The sequence below is a fragment of the Oryza glaberrima genome, chromosome 7, assembly GCF_000147395.1.
Source record: "Oryza glaberrima chromosome 7, OglaRS2, whole genome shotgun sequence".
Lineage (NCBI taxonomy): Eukaryota > Viridiplantae > Streptophyta > Magnoliopsida > Poales > Poaceae > Oryza > Oryza glaberrima.
The window spans coordinates 12,656,546-12,676,692 of NC_068332.1; the positions used below are offsets into that span (position 1 = coordinate 12,656,546).

The following is a 20,147-nucleotide window of genomic DNA, read 5'->3' on the forward strand; positions in this document are numbered from 1 at the left end:
ATGGGGCCAAGTTGAAGTAAACTTTGGTATGACTAACTTATAGCTAGAAATAAACACTACACTATCTTGGTAAAACTCATGTGCCAAACTTGTGGCCAAAAGAGGCAAACTTTGGCAAACCCCCGTAATTTCCTTGTGCAAGTCTCCATAAATCAATACCAACAGATTACTTTCATGATGGATTGAAGGCATAGGTATAGTAGTATATTGCTCTAGAAATAAATGCTGCTAGCTGTGTTCAACATATTTTGTTTCACAAAAAGAAACGAGTATATTATATCTGATCACGATCATCCTTACAACCTTTCTTTGAAAATGTCAAGACAACAGAAGTATATATTGATTACAATTACCAACCAAAAATAGGGCGCCTTTACAACACTGGATGCACTACATTACTAACACTAAATGATCCATTTGGTTCTAGATAAGTAAAAAAGAGAAACAAGGAATGAACAAGCCCTTCAATGGGCACCCACACACGTTTCACTACATAAATACTGTGCATCACCTTTCTACTCCATAGCAGATTCATTCCTGCCTGCCTTATTGAGACACAAGTTTGTACATGAACAGCAATGCCAACACCTTCTGTTCAGCTCACCCAATTAAATTTACCACCAAAGCAGTAATAAAGAATGCTGGACAATCAAACGCAGTTTGGCTGTACTTGGTGGCCGAAGTTCACAAGGTTGCCGCAGCCTCCGGTTTGCCCAAATATTGCAGATATGAGGCTGAGCTACCACCATGGGACAAAAGCAACGCATCACCTTTCGTGTTTCTATCTACACAGAACCAAGTGTGTATAATTACGGGCACAAGCACCTGCAAAAATATTCCTTCAGCACACACCGATGGGGGAGTTCCCAACTCCCTAGTTGCAATCCAAACCACACTCTTCCAGAAGTGGACCATCATTCTTTGCTAAGAAAGGATCAATCCGGACCCAGAGGAGTGAGAAGATTGAAGCCAGAAGAATGGACCAGACAATAACAATTGTTGGCGTCCTGTTTTGCCTTCCAACCAAACCTTTGAGGAATGGGTAAAGATGGACGATCACCCAAAATGCAAAGAAGAGCTTCCCGAAGAGGGGTCCCCATGATTCATACCCGTTATTGATTGCATTCGAAACACCAGCAACAACCCCAATGAAGTTCAATAAGAGTAGAGTGGTTGGAGGTATCAGCAAGGTAGTCCATTTGAATGTATATAGCTCTGAGAACTCTTCATCGTCCCCACCTTTTGATGTCACAGTGAAACTCGTATCTATACCAGCTATGACCTTCAAAAGTCCCTGGAACAAAGCAAAGAGGTGCGAAGAGACCCCTCCAATGACCCAAAATTGTTCATTTCTCCACCAATCATCAATGCCAACACCACTCCATCTCATTTCCAGGATGCCAGTAGCAAAAATGCAGATAAAAAGTGACATGAACCAGAGACTGGCAACATTCGTAAGCTGCACAACAGAACAGGAAGGGAAATGTAAGGCTCAAATCACAGCAACTGCATACGGAACAGAACTGAAAGTTGAATAAGATTTACCTCTGGAGTGATAAACTTCCCAGTTAGCAAACAGATGGCTGGCAATGTACAGTAAGCCAAGAGTGGAATGGATGTAAAAGGATACACGATGGAATTAATGTAGGAAAATCTTTCCAAACATTTTAGTCCACCACCATATCCATACCAAAGAGGGCAATGGTTGCTGAAGAATATTTCAACAGACCCAAGAGCCCACCGAAGAACTTGGTGAAGACGATCAGAAAGATTGAGTGGTGCAGAACCTTTGAATGCAGGTAGTTTAGGTATGCAGTAAATTGACCGCCAACCATGGCAGTGCATCTTAAAACCAGTTAGAATATCTTCTGTAACTGATCCGTAGATCCAGCCAATCTGCAACAAAGATATAATTAACTAGTTAAGAAATGTTTCAATCAATTAACCAGTTAACAGCAATCAGGCTCCAGTCCTTACCTCTTTCCCCCAGTCTGTCTTATCTTCGTACCCACAGCTTATGACATGAATTGCTTCCTTTAGAAGAGATGCTGGACTCGCACTTTTCAAGGTTCCACCATTCTCAAGAAGTGTGGATGCGACAAAAACAGAAGATTGGCCAAATTTCTTTTCCAGCTTCTGTTGATTTACAATACCAGCCTTTTCATTTTCAGCTCCTGCCAAAAATATTGAAGGATTAAATATGCTATTACTACAAAGGTGTTTCAGGAAAAACCACCCATAAGGTTTAGTTCAGAAGTTCACGTACCTGGAGCACCCTCCTCAATTTCACCAAGTGCATATGCAGGGGATTGATTTTCTGCTCTCTTGAAGAAAGATCTTTTCTTCTTCTCTGTTTTAGGTTTCGTAGTTTTCTTCTTGCTCTTCCTGTCACCAAAGCAGCAACAGCAAATGCACCATTTAGGCCAGCAGTTGCAGGTCCTCGACGGAGGCTTCTTCGTTTTGGGGGCATCATAACCATACAATGCCTGCCTTCTAAAGACACATCCAGTACCAACATAGATGGGGCCTTGGATACCATCCAAGCCTTTCATGTTGATCTGTAACAAGCAAATGTTAGATAAACTGCAAGAAAATTAAATAACTTGTGTATGAGAGTATCTCAGAAATATGGGGCAAATCTTACATCGAAGAAGACCACGTTCCTGTTGGCGTATCGATCATGACGATCAATCCCATCAAACCTTTGAGGGAATTGCACATAACAAACCTTCTTTCCAACCAAAGGGTCCATCATAAAACACATTGCTTCCTTTATAGCCTTGCTATTGTTGATGTAATGATCACAATCCAAGTTGAGCATGTATGGAGCATTAGTTAGTACAGCAGATACTCGGACCTGTGAATCAACAAAGCAAAAAAATTAAACATACACTATATTTTGTTAATACAGGAGTACAAGTTATGGAAAGCCAAAAAAACATCAAAGAAATTATCTTTTACCAATGCGTTCATGGCACCAGCCTTCTTGTGATGGTTATAGCCTGGCCTTTTTTCTCTTGAAACATACACCAATCGAGGTAGCTCATTACCTTCGATGTCATGGCCGCCACTTTGGCCAAGAAAGACCTATTCATTGAGAAAGTTTTAACTTCTTTATCATCATAATTCAAGAATAGGAAAGAGGGGATCCATCAAAATGCCAGCATATATACTGTGCACCATCACAAATCACCCGAACATACCTGAATCATTCCAGGGTGATCGCGAACATTGTTTCCAGGCCAGGGAGTTCCATCTTGCATTGTCCAACCTTCCTCGGGAACTTTCTGAGCTTTAGCAACCAATGCATTGATTCTCACCTTGAATTCCTCATACTCTCTCTGAAAAGACAAGCTTGGCCTAATTAATGTTACTATAAAATCAAAACAAATAGCAATTTTTTTAAGACCCAATTATTCACCTTCATTGCTCTCCTCTCCCTAACAAAGTATGGTGCCACCTTATCCTTCAGGTAGTCTATCTTCTGTTGGAAGTACCACTCTGGAGCACGTGGTTCAATACTGTACTTTTTGCAGAAAGGAACCCATTTCTTTGCAAATTCAGATGTTTCGGATAATGCTTCAAATGTCAGCATTGCAGCACCATCATCAGAGACATAGCATGAAACCTTATCAACTGGATAATCTACCGCGAGGATAGATAGAACAGTGTTTGCTGTGACCAAAGGAGGTTCCTTCAAGGGATCAACAGTACTGACAAAGAAATCGATTGGTGCAAGTTGAGATGTTTGGCCTTCCTTGTCAAACCTATAAAAGCAAACAATTAGTCTTGGTAATTCAGAATGATGGATAACAAGTATACCTAGCTAGTAACAGTAACCAACCTCAATGTCAATCGATCAAGGTAAGTCTCTCTCTCGATAGGAAACCACTTGGGGAATTGATCAAGAATCCAAGACATGGCAAACCAGATTTCACAAATTACAGATATCAGCCATAAGGCAAAAGCATCAGGCACTGGATGCATCACTCGATAGTGGAAGAAAAACCCCAAAACCACCAGCCGAATTATGATAACCATTCTATAGGGGTTAATCTGACTTGAAGGAATTGGGACTTTTCTGGACAATGGCTGCCTAGCTTCATCCATTCTGGTAAAAATCAGTTAACAATTGGTAATTCGGATCAGTACCAAACGAAAAATTCTTGAACTAAAAAATACAAATAAACGAATACATTTCGGTTATTCTTAGAAAATATTTAAAAAATTGGCATTCATGCAATCACATACTTTGTCCAGCCAAAGTGATAAAGCAATTCTACAGGGGGGAAAAATCCTATGTATGAATTGGACAGTTTTATCAATATATATTATTTTGTCTTACTTATATTATCTGTAGATAGTATATCCTATCACTAGAATGGAGCACTCGAGTTTGACTTAACATATGGAATGAAATAGAATATCAGAGAGAAGCCAAAAAAGTTTCCAAAGTCATACAGTGGTAGATCTCCATCATCACCATCGCCATCCCAGTCTTTACCACCACCATCATTTCTCATCTGGTGCAGCCTCTCCTGCTTCTGCTTCCAGCTCTCCATCCTCTCCTTCCACGCAACACTACCATAACCGTATGCAGCAAGATCCTTGGATGGGTCCATAGATCTTGGTTGAACTGTAGCACAACTACCTTTAGCTGATTCTATTCATAAAACATCACAAGTAAAAAAATAGCTGATCATAACTCAAGTGCGCACCAGGTAGATTGGGATCCGCATAAGGAAGCGGGTGGATCCTCTTTCCCCCGCCGCCCATAAAAGATGGCACAAGCGCATGCTGCTCCGGCGGGATGTCATCAACCTGAAAGCACATTGAAACAACCAATTGAGTACTCGGCTACGAAGAGCCAAGAGTAGCAGGCTATTCCGCTGCGCAAAATTTTCGACAGTACCATCTGCCCATCGGTAAGAAGGGGAACATTGGGGTTGGGCTGGAATGGCTGCGGAACTCCGTTGACGTCGACCCCGCCACGGCCATAGCTCATATGGGCGTGGAGCATCGACTCCGCGACGTACTGCGAGTCATTCCTGTCCCTCCAGTTGAACTCGTTCTCCAGGTCATCCACACCGTCCTCCTCCTCGTCCCCGGGCACACGAGCGCAACCTGCAATATCGATCAGGGGCGAATCGAGTGAGCAATTGGGGGAACTAGGCGGGGGGGGGGGGGGGGGGGGCAAATTGCCACCAATTCGGCATTGCGGGTGTGACTTGCCCCTGAGGCGCTTGAAGCGGGTCTTGCACTGGGGGCAGTTCTGCGTGCCCTCGCGGCGCTCGTACTCGTAGCAGTCGCGGCACACCGGGAAGGCGCACTCGTTGCACGCCACGAACGGCTCGCCGTCGGGGTTGAGCCCCACGTCGTCGCCGCAAATCTGGCACACCTGCCCGTTCTGCTGCCGGAGCGGCTTCGGCTGCGCGGCGGCCACGAACAAAAAAAAACGAAATCAGACCCAAAAAAAATTAAAAAAAAAAAGAAGAAAAAATCAGCGGCACCGCTCACACGTACCCCGGGATCGCCGTCGCGGCGGATGACGACGAGCTCGTTGCGGTTGTGGGAGCCGGCGACCAGACCGGCGCTCGCCTCCATCGCCCCTCCTCCTCCTCCCCCCCGCTAATCAACCACGCACACCCTCACCCTCGCCCTCTTCCTCCTACGCCGCCCGCCGACCGCTCCTCGCCCTACAACCAGATCTCCATCTCTCTCTCTCCCTCCGAATCTCCCGGGGATTCCGCGCCCTGGCAAATGCGCCTCCCCCGCGACGGAGCAGAGGAAGAGCGGGAGAGAGAGAGAGAGAGAGAGGCCGGGCCGGGGATGCGTGTGCGCGGCGGCAGCGTCGGTGAGGGGGGAGGTGGCGAGGATTAGTGATGGAATTTTAAAGAAAAAAATGGGGGAGAGGAAGAGACGGGGGAGTGTCGGTGCGGGGAAGAAGGAAAAAGAAAGGAAAGGAGCGCACCAACTAACGCTCTCCCAAAAAAAATACTAAACGAAATCGAAATGATTTGGGGATCAGATTAACTTGATTTCTTTTTTCTTCAGGGTTGGAATAATAATAATAATATAAATTGATGGATTAAGGATGGATATGTCACGGACCATTATTCGCGGAATCGTAGCAGAGGCTGCACAGTCGACATGTGTACTGCGTTGTTTTTTCTTTGCAAAATAAAAGAAAAAGTGGGTGTCCCACTGGTAATAAGCCACTAAATTAATAAAAAGATGGTAAACGTTATTGAGCGTTGTTTGTACTCGTTACAAATGTTAACGGGTGTTTTTTAAATATGTATACAACCGTTATGGTAGTATATCCACTAAAACGGTTATTGGTATATAAAGAAATGTTATCGGTGCAATAATATAACTATATATTCCTGATATAAGTATTTCACACTATAACATTTACTTATAAGTTAGATCACCCCTTTTATTCTGGGGTGACGGAGGATCGTACCATTCGAGTTTTTCATGAATTATAGGATCGAGTTTCCTTCGATATATTACATGTTTATCGTATTATTTAACTACGAGTTAGCTATTTTTTTTCTATATGACTATATTATCGTAGCTATAAAGTCATTTAGCCGAATGAAAACCTTAAGAGCTCTTTTGGATTGAACTAAAATTATAGGCTTTCTAGAGGATTCGAATCCTTTGTAACTCTTCAAATTGTAAATTTCTTCACATTGTTTTCCAATATGGCAATTTTTCATGAATTTAGCACATGAGATTCAACATCATTTCAACTTCAAATGAAACTACACAACGTGGTATTTTCCGATGAAACCCAAATACACATATGGTCAAAAGAAAACATATGTCTCTCCATTTTAATTTGTAGCTATATTAACATATGTCTTAAAAAAAATCTATGAATGAATTGGTATAGTCTATTCATATTGCATTGTATATGAATTGTGTATTTCCAATTTTTAGGCACTAAGCACTTCAACTAGCATAATGTGATCCCAATTTTACAATAATTACTAATTAGACTTAATTATAATCATTAATCTCTAATTATGGACAAGAATTGGAGGTGGGGCTTGCGCACCAACAAGCCCCAACAGTGCATCCGCCGCTGCCTTCCTCTTTGTGACACGTTCCTTCTATCTCGCAGGCAGGGTTTAAAAAACTATGCGATTATCGTACAGTTATCACGTGCGGTAACCTTCTTAGTTTTTGAAATCACGATATACCTCGCGGTAACCGTCAAACCGTGGGGTGACGGTAACCCCACCAAAAACGGTTTGGTGAACCCTGCTTGTAGGCCTCCAACACCCTCTTTCTCTTTGGTAAATGGATATAAACGTACTTCTCTTCCTCCCTTTCCCCTGTGACCCGCTTGTCACCTCACTCTGATGGCACTCAGGGCAAAGCGGTGCTTGACCAATCCCCTCCTCTTATTCCCTCCCCCAACAGCCGTTCTAATGTCTCTCATATCGGTGGTATGCCATTCCCTCTACATCGGTTGTGGTGGACTAGGGAAGGGCTCTCGTCCTCTTTCTCACCAACCCTATGATGCTTTGGCTATCAATTAGAAAGATGAGTTACGGTGGCGGTAATGCCATTTATGGAGGTACTGGATGATAGTTTTAGATATCATAAAGGGCACCACGATACTTAGTATGATAGTACCTTCAGGTATCATCCACATATCAGCTATCATGAAGAGGTAACTTAAAATATATCATGAGGGTATTGTCTATGAGAGGTGTCAAGTATCATGGTATATCATGGAGATATTATAGATACTACATACATAACAGGGGTATCATTCTAACATGGTTGTTGTACTATACTACCTCCATCCCAAAATGTTGACGCCATTGACTTTTTTAAAAATGTTTGACCGTTCGTCTTATTCAAAAAATTTAAGTAATTGTTAATTCTTTTTCTATCATTTGATTTATTGTTAAATATACTTTTATGTATACATATAGTTTTACACATATCACAAAAGTTTTTGAATAAAAAGAACGGTCAAATATGTTTAAAAAAGTTAACAGTGTCAAACATTTAGGGAAGGAGGGAGTATTATGTAAAGCCTAATTCAATATTTTACGTAGATGTTAAAAAATCTTGTACTAAAGTTGAATGAGAATTAGCACTAAATCCTTAAATTTTATTTCCCTATGCGAACACTATAGAAGAATCTACTCTATGCCATATACTAGCTCAATGATTTATTATCGACTATATATTCCTCTTTCTATAATATGCCACTAAGTGTATTAATTTTTCTACAATATGTCATTTGGTCAAATACTTTTTTTTGAAAATGTGTAAGATATCGTTAGATACATATAAGACTTAAAAGTTGATTGACCCCACTAGAAGATTCAAATAGTTATGAAAATTTTGTCTAGCCTCCTATAACATTACAGAAGTTCGTGCAAAAGTTTTAAGAGTTCTTTATTTTTGCTAATTCATTATAAAATTTACTTGTTTCATGCTACATAAAATACTTTTGTGTTGTTGTTTATTATTTAAAAAACGATCCTAGTACAAAATATTTTTTGTTATATTTTGTATAAGTGATTTCTATGTCATGCCACACAAAAAATAACCTTTCAAAAAAATTTATTGAAAAAATCTTGAAATATTTTCGACTAAAAATCATATTTTTTTCCTAATTTTTAATGGGATAAATCAATTATCAATCTTGTATGACTGTAGGGTATTTTGGTTATTTTGAAGAAATTCTCTCCAGTAGTATATTATAAAAGTAATTGATAAACCCAATGACATGTCGCATAAATGAATTATGTCAATGGCAAACGGAAATGGGGCTAACTCAATTGTATAGAATATAATCTCTCCAACATTGTAAGCGACATGGCCTATTACAAGGTGAGGCCTCATACGGACTTAAAATATTATCTACCATGAGATTTTAACCTTTCACGTAAAATTTATATAAAACTCAAACCTCAAGGAGGTTTACTTTTTTCCTTTTCAATTAAAACCCACCACTCACCAGTCTATTGAAAATCGATAAAAAAAAGACAAGTTTGGTTAAGATCGTACGAAACTAGCTAAAACCGATCGATTTTTACGAACCGACTACCAACAGTTTCACGAAAGCTGATCGGTTTCATTAACCCGCTATATATATATGTTCTAGAAGCAATTGCAGAGCTAAGCAAACACGTGTGCTACACAAGCCTCCCATCCCAACTTTGGAATGGCAGACAATAACCGGCACATACCAATGGCATGATTGCAAAATGGCAAAAAGAAAAGGCAGTGCTAATTAAGCGCTTCTGCTTCACCGGGAAGAAAGCTATCATGCAAGGGCAGCTGCTCGACGATCTCGGTTACTTAGGCAATCATACAAGATTACTCAATCAATTATTAATTAATTAACTAATGAACAATCTCTACTTAGATTTCGAGTGCAGTTTTTCTGGTAACAAAGCTAGCTTTTCTAGGACTGATTAGTTGGCGAGGGAAACGAGTGACATGCGAGAAAAACATGATGGCGACGACGACGACGACGGGGGAGTGAGAGGAACGCACTAACCAACGATGGCTGCGACGGCACAAGGCCGAGACGAGAGGGGAGAGCGGTAGGTGAGGTGTCCGTTTTATTCTCTAGCTGCACACGTCGTCACGGCTCATTAGCGGCGCCCAGCCCATTAGATTAGAGTAGAGGACAATCTTTTTTTGCGGGGAATTAGAGGACAGCTTTTTAGTTAACTAGAAAGGAAGCCAACGCAAATACGCGGGCAATTTATTTATTTGTTATAAAAAGAATATAAAAAAAAGTCATGTCTCACTATATCCATTATAAGAATCCTATATTAACATATGAGTGCATACGTACATCGGGGTAGATTAGCTGATTTTTAGAAGCAAGGGATTAGAGTATATCTAATCTAATGGTTGAAAATGGATTGATCGGTTTAGTAGTTTGAAAAGCGTACGCGTGGAAAATAAGGAGGAGAGGATGGGAACAGCCACTGCCAAACACAGCCTAAGATGCTATGTTTTGCCTTTTTCTTATATTTAGCGTCACATAGCATCTTAGGCTGTGTTCGGCAGTGGCTGTTCCCATCCTCTCCTCCTTATTTTCAAACTACTAAACGGTGCTTTTTTTGCAAAAAGTTTCTATATGAAAGTTGCTTAAAAATCATATTAATCTATTTTTAGAAAAAAATAGCTAATACTTAATTAATCACGCACTAAATGCTGCTCTGTTTTGCGTGCACCCTCACTCCCGAACGCAGCCTTAGAAGTATTTGTAGAAGTGTAGAAATGCTATTACTCATACTCACAATCTATTTGTAGTCAACTATTATTTGATGTGGCTGGGTGGCACTCTCTATTTAACTATCATTTGTTCATACATGCCCTTAGGCTGAGTTTGGAACTGAGAGTTCCCAACTCTCCTCACTCATTTTCCGCACACACGTTTCTTAAATGGCTAAACAGTGTGTTTGCAAAAAAATTTCTATAGGAAAGTTGCTTTAAAAAATCATATTGATCCATTTTTCAAGTTTTTTAGGCTAATACTTAATTAATCATGCGCTAATAAACTGCTCTGTTTTTTGTGCCAGCGGGAAACGTTCCCAACTCTAACGAATGAAAAGCAGCATTAGTATCGTCCTTTATCCTCTGTGCTTCATGACAAACGTGTTCATTGGATGTCAGCTAATTATTAGACGCACTATGCATGTAAGCAATATGACTTGGCAATTGGTGGATAGTGGTATGTATATAGAACTTATATACATAGGGATAAATTAGTGGGGACATAATTGAAAAATTATATATTGTATGCTACATATTAGTTTTAGTACATACGTAATATATTTATAGTTATGTTTTAAAACGCTTATCTGATTGGCTACTCACTTAGTTATCGTGACTACGTTTACCGAATTGCTAAATGGTGTGTATTTGTAAAATATTTTCTATACAATTTTTTTTCAAAATCAAATAAATTCACTTTTGAGTTTATAATATTTAATACTTAATTAATATTGTGCTAATGACCTACATCGATTCGTGTGCCCTGGACATGCTCAACCAATGCTAGATGGAACGAAGGCTAAGTAGGAGATAAAAAACATCAATATGGTGTCAAAAGAATATATTTGTTCTTTAATTTTCCAATAATATATGAATAGAGAACACAAAATACATGAAAAGTACATTTATGATAAATTTAGAAGTGTTATTTTGATATATGTGTATTTTTTATTGTTGGAGTTATTTTTTTCGAAAATATAAGTCATATCTAATTTAACTATTATATAATCTAAATTTTTCAATTCATTTATGTTTTTCATGGATTTTTCGATGACATGTGTCTAATTAGAATACAACTCGAAATAACATATTCCCTCTATACCAAAATATAATAATTTTTCACTATGAATCGGGACTAATGCTTATTTAGAATTATAGTTAAAAGTTAGAATGTAGTACATGAAATAGCATAGTACATGTGTATTATTATTCATTATGGTTTTAGTATATTTTTATTGTTTTGTTGTTATTTGGTTGTCACGCAAATGGCAAAAGTACGTATATGTTTAAAGTTGGAAGAGTGTTTTCTTATATGTGGATTTAATGGTTTCACCGGTTAAATGTTATGGATCTACTTCCATTAATAGGTAATATTTTTCTTTATAATATTTTTTAAAAAAAATTAAAATATTAGATAGAATATAGGAAGGTGAGAGAGAGGATTATTGGACGATGGAGGAAGTGTGCGTGCCCATGTGCGTGCACGGGGTGTTCGGAGGGATTAGTCTGCTTTTGATCTAATCTAAATAAGAAAAAAAAAGATGTGCAACGGGAGTACATAAGTACGTACATATGTTTGTTTTTCCTTTTTTTTTTTTTGGCAGGAATACTATGCACATACTTAATTGGTAGTTTTTGAATGATATTTTCTGGAATACTTACGTGTATTTTTTAGTAGATGTCGATGTACACAGATCTAATTGTATTGGTATAAAATAACGGGTCCACCAATTTAAATGAAAATCGACGGCAATTATAGATCTAATCTAACAGTATAAAATAACGGGTCTACCAATTTAAATGAAAATCGACGGTGAGAATAGACTATACGACGTGGTGGCCTAATAGCGTTTAAAGATAGAACGTTTAAAGAGCATTTATTGGATACTTTATTTTTATATTAATTTCCGTAAATTTATAGAGTAATATATTTTATTTTTAAATTGTAGAAAATACTATTTTATGTACCATCGATTTTTTTCAATGCACTACGTACCTATGTTTACTTTTTTCTTACTACGCAGCTTCGTACGTACTTACGGAATACTTTTTGATGGGATACGTATACGGAGTTTTTGTTTGGTTTCCCAGCCCACAGTAAACATGAGAAAAGTATTATTTTTTTAAGAAAATAATACATCCAATCTAATAGTCTAAAATATCGGGTCCATCAATTTAAGTGAAAATCAACGGTGAGATTAAACAATGCTATGTGGTAGTCTAGGAGGGTTTTTAGGAGCGCCACGTGGCAGCTTAGAAGCGTTTGTAGGAAGTTTAATGGACTTTTAGTATATAATAGATAATAGATTAACTACTAGTACAATTCTAATTCTTAATTTGTGACAATTAGCTAATGATGACCAGCCTGATCACTTGATCAATTGCGTGCATATCCGTATAAGTTGTTATATACTCTACTTGTTTTATGTCTAGCAAAAACAAACGATCTATTTATTTTAATTTAAGAGAAAACAAGACGCTATCTGATCTAACACTAATTTTTGTTATCTTGTATTAGAAAAAGAATATATGAAAGGGTAATACTCGGCTGGTTTTCAAATAACTATTGGCGTTAACAACGGGTATATCTTGGATGATTTGACTATGATACACAAAAGTTTCATAAGTTTCATGCTCATATTTAAAATATACTATAATTTCATAATATGACATATTTTTTAAATATTTATATTATTTTTTAAAATGAAGGAGTAAAATGTTATAGATGACTAATTAGTTACCCTAACAATTATTTAAAAATAAAGCATTGTACATAAATGTGTCTTTAGTGCCTTTGGAAATTGGCCGCGTGCACACAAAAACACACACACACATATAAATTAAAAGTATTAATAAAACATAATTAACAGCTGCATATTAGCGTCGATGAGAGCAAAGACTGGGATGAAGAGGAAAAAAAAATGGCGGCAGGCAGGGGCAGGTGATGCTGCCTGCTGCCGGTGGGCCCTCGACAGCAGCACGGGAAGGAGGAAAGGAAGATCGGAGATAATTGCACGACGTGCCCTTCGGACCAACCGGCTGCCATATTGCTACCCGTACATATATGCACGATTGATGCTACAATGTGCCATTGCTTGTTGCTGATTTATTATCTATACTGCATCACACTACTCATCACTGCAGACTTTAATTTGTTTCTTTGATTTTTCTTCCGATGGGTCACTCAGTGTGTTCTTAATCAGCTGGGATTAAGTAATTGATGGCAGTTATATCTGTGTTTCCGTATGGCTATCTGTACATGAATAATTTTCTCCATGTTAGTGGAATCTTTGGGTGAAGCAACAGGACAAAACAATGGCTTGGTTTTGGGGAATAAATAATTGCTGTGGGGGGATTACTTTTGCTACTCTAGGTAATTTGTGAGGTAGCTAGGCCATGTGGAGTTGCTATTTTACATGTGAGTGAGAAAAAAAACTCACCTAGGCACAACTATTATTGTCAGTATCTTGTGTAATTTCATTAGAGCCATCTGATGTTGTGGTACGTGTCATGTGATGTGGTCTCTTAATTTACTCTCTCCGTCCGTTCTATCAGAGCAAGTACACTAGAAAGCTATAAGCCAGCTGTAAACATATTTTAAGATAAATAAAGAGAGAAAAACAGCGGACTACAGATTTGTAGCCAACTATAGTACGGACTCCAAGACACACTGTGTGTATGATAAGTAGGACCAGGTATTAATAGTGCAGTATATAACTATTGTATGAATGAGCTATTAGATTGGCTATAGATGAATTGGAGCTAGTAGATGGCTCTACTATTAAACTTGCTCTTATAAGTGCAACCATAAGTTTCCGTACCCAACGTTTGACCGTCCGTCTTATTTGAAAAAATTATGAAAAAGTTTTAAAAGTTAAGTCACGTATAAAGTAGTATTTATATTTTATCATCTAATAACAATAAAAATACTAATCATAAAAATATTTTAAATAAGATGGATAGTTAAAGTTGGACACTGAAATCTACAACTACGCTTATTATGCGACGGAGGGAGTACAGATTAAAGATAGACTGTACCTAGCTATTACTATTGTGTACTTGTATTATTTCCCTATTTGTATTGAAGCAAAGCCTGATTTCTCTATAACCACCCTACAACCTACTCCGATCATCGCCATCCATGCACACCTCTCCAACTACAAATTAAACGCATAAGCCCTAATTTTTTTTTCTTGGAAATTAAAAATGGTTCTGTAGCATTGAGGATTGGTTCCTTTACCATTATGTCAAATTAAATTGTCTGTGACACAACTATATGCTGGAGCTAGTAATAGACATATGAATCGTCTTGGAACGTAATAAACTTTTTCATGGCATGGTAAACCTAGCCATGTAACACTAGGAATGAGCATATGCATAATGCATGGCGTTGCTGAAATCACATGAAGAGCCCCTTTTCTGTTGCCATGTCAGCGTCTAAAATGACTTTTGTCTATTTGGAGGTAAGACATAGGTGTTCATTTAATCTACATAGTAGATGAATGGTTTTATGATGCCTCTGCAGCCCTTTTCTCTTGATATGTGTACTTCCTCCGTTTCACAATGTAAGTCATTCTAGCACTTCCCACATTCATATTGATGTTAATGACATTAACATCAATATGAATGTGGGAAGTGCTAGAATGACTTACATTGTGAAACGGAGGAAGTACTATTTTCATCCTTTTGTCCTATGCTTTGTTGCTGGCCTGAACTAAGATTCTACCACCTTATGCTGTGGCATGATTATGCTATATATTTTTATAATCAGAATCTATGCAATAAAACAAAGAAAAAAAAAGAAAGAATAACTTTTGTTCTGTCTTTTAGATGCTCGTGAACACATTAACACTGGACTGTTATATTCCCACGGTAAAAATTACAATTTTGAAATGCGTATAGTGTACATAGATATGAATTTTGAAATATTATTTCATGATAAACATAATTATTATAAGTGGCGACAAGATCAATCCAAATTGGATTCAAAACCCTCCAATTCCTTGTTTTCTGACTTCAATCTAGGGATAATCTGTAAGAAACCTGAAGAAAGAATTCTCCTCAACCTTTAGTTAGTCCCAGAATAGATGAACATTACCCAATCCTATTGTACAAGTCATTTACTCTTTATATTTGTCAATCTCCCTACTTCATTTTGATAGCAAATGTAGTCGCAATGAAACTTCCATAATTGATAGAAGTATTGAGGCCACTTGTCATTTTTCATCGCAAAAATTTTTCTTCCATTTTAATACATTACTCTATAGAAAGTAGACTCGATAGACTTCATAAGCATGATAGTTGTTGTCTTGTTGTGGTTATCTCGCCGCCATTAAAATGCATCGCTATTTTTTCATAAAATTTTACGATGGCTTATACTGCTAGTATATAATTGATCTAGATCCTCTATATTTTTTTTATCCAAAGAACCATGCTCTATGCCGCATCGATTTTTTTTATTTTTTCATAAGACCTCCATTCAATTCGCTTGTCAAAACAAAACTCATTATTATTATTACTACTCTTTGTTTCTCAATGTCACAACCTGTTCTCCTGTCCCCAAACAATGAACACCCCAATATCGTATACCAACCCCAATGGAGGAACTGATCCCTTGATCAGTCCATCACTGATCACTCCTCCATATCTCCTCCACAAACGTGCAGACCGCAGAATTAGTAGCCATGCTCCTTCTTCATCCACTTCACCTAACATTTTCTGTATGAGTATCTAATGCATTCCCACAGCCTGTCATCCCAGCTGATCAGTTTTTTTTCTTTTTTCTTTAAAGAAAATGAGCTGATCAGGTGCATGTGAGCAAGCAAACAAGCAAGCCAACTGATGATTCATCACTCACTGTGCTGCTCACTAGCAAACCACACGCTTCATGCGTTTTTATTTCATCTCTTCTCTTCTCTGACGAGAGCTGCAGCTGCCTGCCTGCCGACACTCTGCCTCCTTTCTCTCTCTTAATCATCATCATCGATCGAGGATGCACACAAAGACTGATCGATCGATCGATCTGCTGTTGTTTGGGACTTGGGGAGATGGAGACTTTCAGTCTGCACTGTAGTAGACTTTAGAGAGGGATGGGGACCAATTCCAATTCCAAGTAATTAAGTGCGTGCACGAACTAATCTTTGATTTGTTTATATAGCTGTTTGGTTGGCGATTCCAGTGGTGTATCAGAGAGCTCTCATAACGAGACTGAACTAGCTAGCAGCTGTTTTTGTTTTCGATGTGTAACTAATTGTTGATTAATATATTGTTCCATCAGTAATATGGCGTGCTTATTTGAGACGTTTTGCAGCTTAGTCCATAACGAATTCGGTCGAATATTTCCCTGTGAAGTGAACCATCACTAGCTCCTGTCAGTGCCATTGCCGTCCATGATGGATACGTTCTAATTACCAATCCCCGCGTGTCCCTCAAGTTTGGTCGAAAGTCGCACTTTAATTTGGGCCTAATATTCTATATGCACACTCCATGTAGTACTAGCATTGATGCATGCAATCCCATCCGATTCAGGTTCTGATTAAAATTGAAACAACATTTTGATTCGTTTTTGTCAGGGTTTCTGAAAATTTCAGACACGCCGTCGTGGAGCGGTATCTGTCTGCATATATCTGCACCTTGCAGCATCTGCAAAGAGGAATTTCTGTAATGAACCAAGCTGCTGATCAATCTGAACTCTCACAAATTTAATTATCAGCTGACCAAAGGATATATCGATTCGCTTTAGAAGCAGGGAAGCAAAGAACCCGGAAGCGAGGGCCTCTCTGCCCTGTCGCTTCCTCTGTGAGCTTCTCAACGCTTTGAGACCACGAGAAACAACGCTGCACACACATGTTTGCCACATGCTACCTTAGCTTGACGCCCAAACAAACATGTGATGCTTCTCTCTCTCTCTCTCTCTCTCTCTCTCTCAATCTAGCTGTTAACCTGTTGAGCAGATCATTAGCCAGATCTGAAACACTGAAACACGAACAGGATGTCAGGACACAGGAGAGACAAAATGATGCAGCAACAGCAGCAGCAGAAACAAGAAGAGATCAAGATGAAGAGCAATGTGCAGCTTTGCTAGCTCCAGTTGTTTGTGCGTTCTCTAGGCCGGCTACAAGACAAAAAAAAAAAAAACGATGCATCGTTTCTGCTACCCCCTTGCTTAACTGCTTAATCAATTTACTCTAATCTTAATCTCTCTGCAAGCTCTGACTGAAAGCGTTCGTCAGTAGCAAGTGGATTGGTGTAATTTTTTTTGGTCAGAAGGTTCCATTCTTTAAAGCTCCAATGCAAAAAAGAAAACAGAGAAATCGTTGTAGAACGTGACGGATTACTTAATTGGGTTGGTGGCTGGCGATTGATGATTGGAATATGATGCATTGGCCAAGATGTAGTAGAGGGAAGGAGAAGAGGAGGAAGAATCTGCTGATTTTTCTATTGTCAATCGGAGGAAGTAGCTGCTAGCTAGCACTGAAATTAGGTTCAGCTCGAGTAGTTGCAGTGTCATGTTACTCCATCGGGTCCATCTGTTAACCAAATAGCATTAGATACACAGAAGAAAACATAAGAGAAATTAAAAGTGGTTCCAGGGGGGCACACTGGCCGTGTTTTTTTCACTTGTTGTACGGCAGTTGTTTATATAATTAATATGATATATGTATAGATAGGCATAATTCGTTCCAAGCAATAATTGTCTTGTCAAGTCACATTTTTCTAACCAATATATATCACACTTCAGATTTTAGTAAAGGGCTAGACAGCTACTCCTAGTTGTGCATCTTCAGAAAGGCGTAGAGTAAAAGGATTATGCTTGCCATTAGTCATCCTATGAGTTAAGTGCAGTGCACTATCCATGACAAGGACATACTCTCTCCATCTTAAAAATACTTAAGACACGAATTTGTATATAGTTTTTTCTAGAGTAAATTTCCAATATACTCTTCAAAATTCACTCAATCCCTCTCATACCCCTGAAATTTATTTGATCACTTCTATACCCCCGAAATATTAACTTGATCCTTTCCATACCACTACCGTTACATTTTCCTTCGTTTCACTAAGTTTAGCTGCAAATGTATTTTATGCCTTTGACGATGTAGATTTGAATATAAGGTTGAAAAATGATTGAAAATTTTGTTTGAGCCGTACATTGTATGAAACTAATGAGACAAATAATCAGTGCAAAAAAATGACATAAAATTTTGAAATAAAACATATATAATAAGTTAAATTTTTTATTTGAAATTTTAATATGAAAATGGATTTTTTATGGGGATCATTCATACAAAAATGAGAAGAATCTAGAAAAAAACTATCGTGAGCATTAGTAGTCCCTTATTTGTATGAATGCTCCTCATTTCTTATGAATTTTTAATAAATAAAATAAATAGATGCTTTTCTTTCACTATCTAAAAATAAATTTTGTCATAAATTGTTGCACAACAAACTCATAATTATAATAGTGTCATGTGATAAAAATTTTACATTTTCAACAATGTAATTCATAAATTTCTATGTTCATTCATGTGTAAGAGTAAAATTATCGTTTTTATAGAAATTAGACGATCAACTGATGCAGGGGTATGGAAGAGATCAAAATCAAATTTTGAAGGTATACAGGGAAGTAAGTAAAACTCGGAGACATTAAAGAGACAAATTATAATGTTAGGGGCATATAAGAGATTTTCACCTTTTCTATTATGTCTAGATTTCATGTATAAAAGTTGAGTTTTTTTTTATAGCGGGAGTAGTAGTGGAATAGGTGTGGCTACAAAATATACTTCTTCGACTCTGTCTATATTTGACATATATGGATACTCCTTCCGTCCCATAATATAAGGGATTTTGAGTTTTTGCTTACAACGTTTGACCACTCGTCTTATTCAAATTTTTTTGAAATTATTAAGGAGAATAGCCAACATGATCCTTGAAGTTTTGCTTTGGGATCAATTTGGTCCCTAACATTTTATATTGCCCAAACGAGTCCTTATAATTTGTCATGTGAGCTAATATAATCATTGGACCCACTTAAATCGCCACATGAATATGCCATATTATCCTCTCATGCAAAATATATGTTGAAATGTCCAATTTACCCTTCCATATACCATGCAAGAATAAAAGAATTTACAAACTTTGCTCAATACAACTATGGATATATGGCAAACTTTTTTCACTGGATTATGAATACAAAGTTAAATTAGCTACAACTACTAAATATATAATTACCATGCCAAATAAATTCTATGGACGTAGTTGCATTTCAATGTTAAAACTCTAATGGATATATGCAAGACCACCTACTTTTTTTTTTTTGTATTTTTCTCCTTTTCTCTCTCTTTTTTCCCTATGATATGTGTAAGGGCAAATTGGGCATTTCATCATATATTTGCATCGAAAGATGACATGGCATACCCACATGGTAATTTTTGATGAGCCAAGGACTGTATATGTCCACATGATAAAGTTTAAGGGCTTGCTTGGACAATTTGAAAGGTCATGGACTAAAATGATCTCATAGCGAAACTTCAGGGGCTGTAATGGCTATTCTCCCAAATTATTATTTGTTTTATTTGTGATTTACTGTATTATCTACAGTACTTTAAGCACAACTTTTCGTTTTTTATATTTGCAAAAAAATTTAAATAAGACGAATGGTCAAACGTTACAATCAAAAACTCAAAATCCCTTATATTGTGGGATAGAGGGAGTACATTTTAAGCATACCAGTTGACAGATAAGCCAACAGAAAAGCAAATTTAGAGCAAGATTAATAGTATAGCCAACTACTAGCTCAAATTCATCTATAGCCAATCTAATAGCTCATTCATATAATAATTATATACTACACTATTAATACCTGGTCCCACATGTCA

At 37.7% G+C, this 20,147-nt stretch overlaps 1 protein-coding gene across 1 annotated transcript; it reads right to left on the minus strand.

Annotated features, from left to right (window-relative positions):
- Window positions 1-246: 246 nt before the first annotated feature.
- LOC127780953 (probable cellulose synthase A catalytic subunit 3 [UDP-forming]) lies at window positions 247-5,910 on the minus strand. The gene is made up of 14 exons (XM_052307946.1): window positions 5,524-5,910; window positions 5,233-5,428; window positions 4,913-5,124; window positions 4,719-4,821; window positions 4,462-4,636; window positions 3,845-4,111; window positions 3,422-3,767; window positions 3,204-3,341; window positions 2,962-3,087; window positions 2,645-2,857; window positions 2,267-2,558; window positions 1,978-2,174; window positions 1,546-1,896; window positions 247-1,459 (listed from the first exon to the last, which is right to left on the minus strand). The coding sequence occupies exons 1-14, from the start codon at window positions 5,602-5,604 to the stop codon at window positions 875-877; spliced, it is 3,282 nt and encodes a 1,093-aa protein (XP_052163906.1). The 5' UTR covers window positions 5,605-5,910; the 3' UTR covers window positions 247-874.
- Between the last annotated feature and the right edge of the window lie 14,237 nt (window positions 5,911-20,147).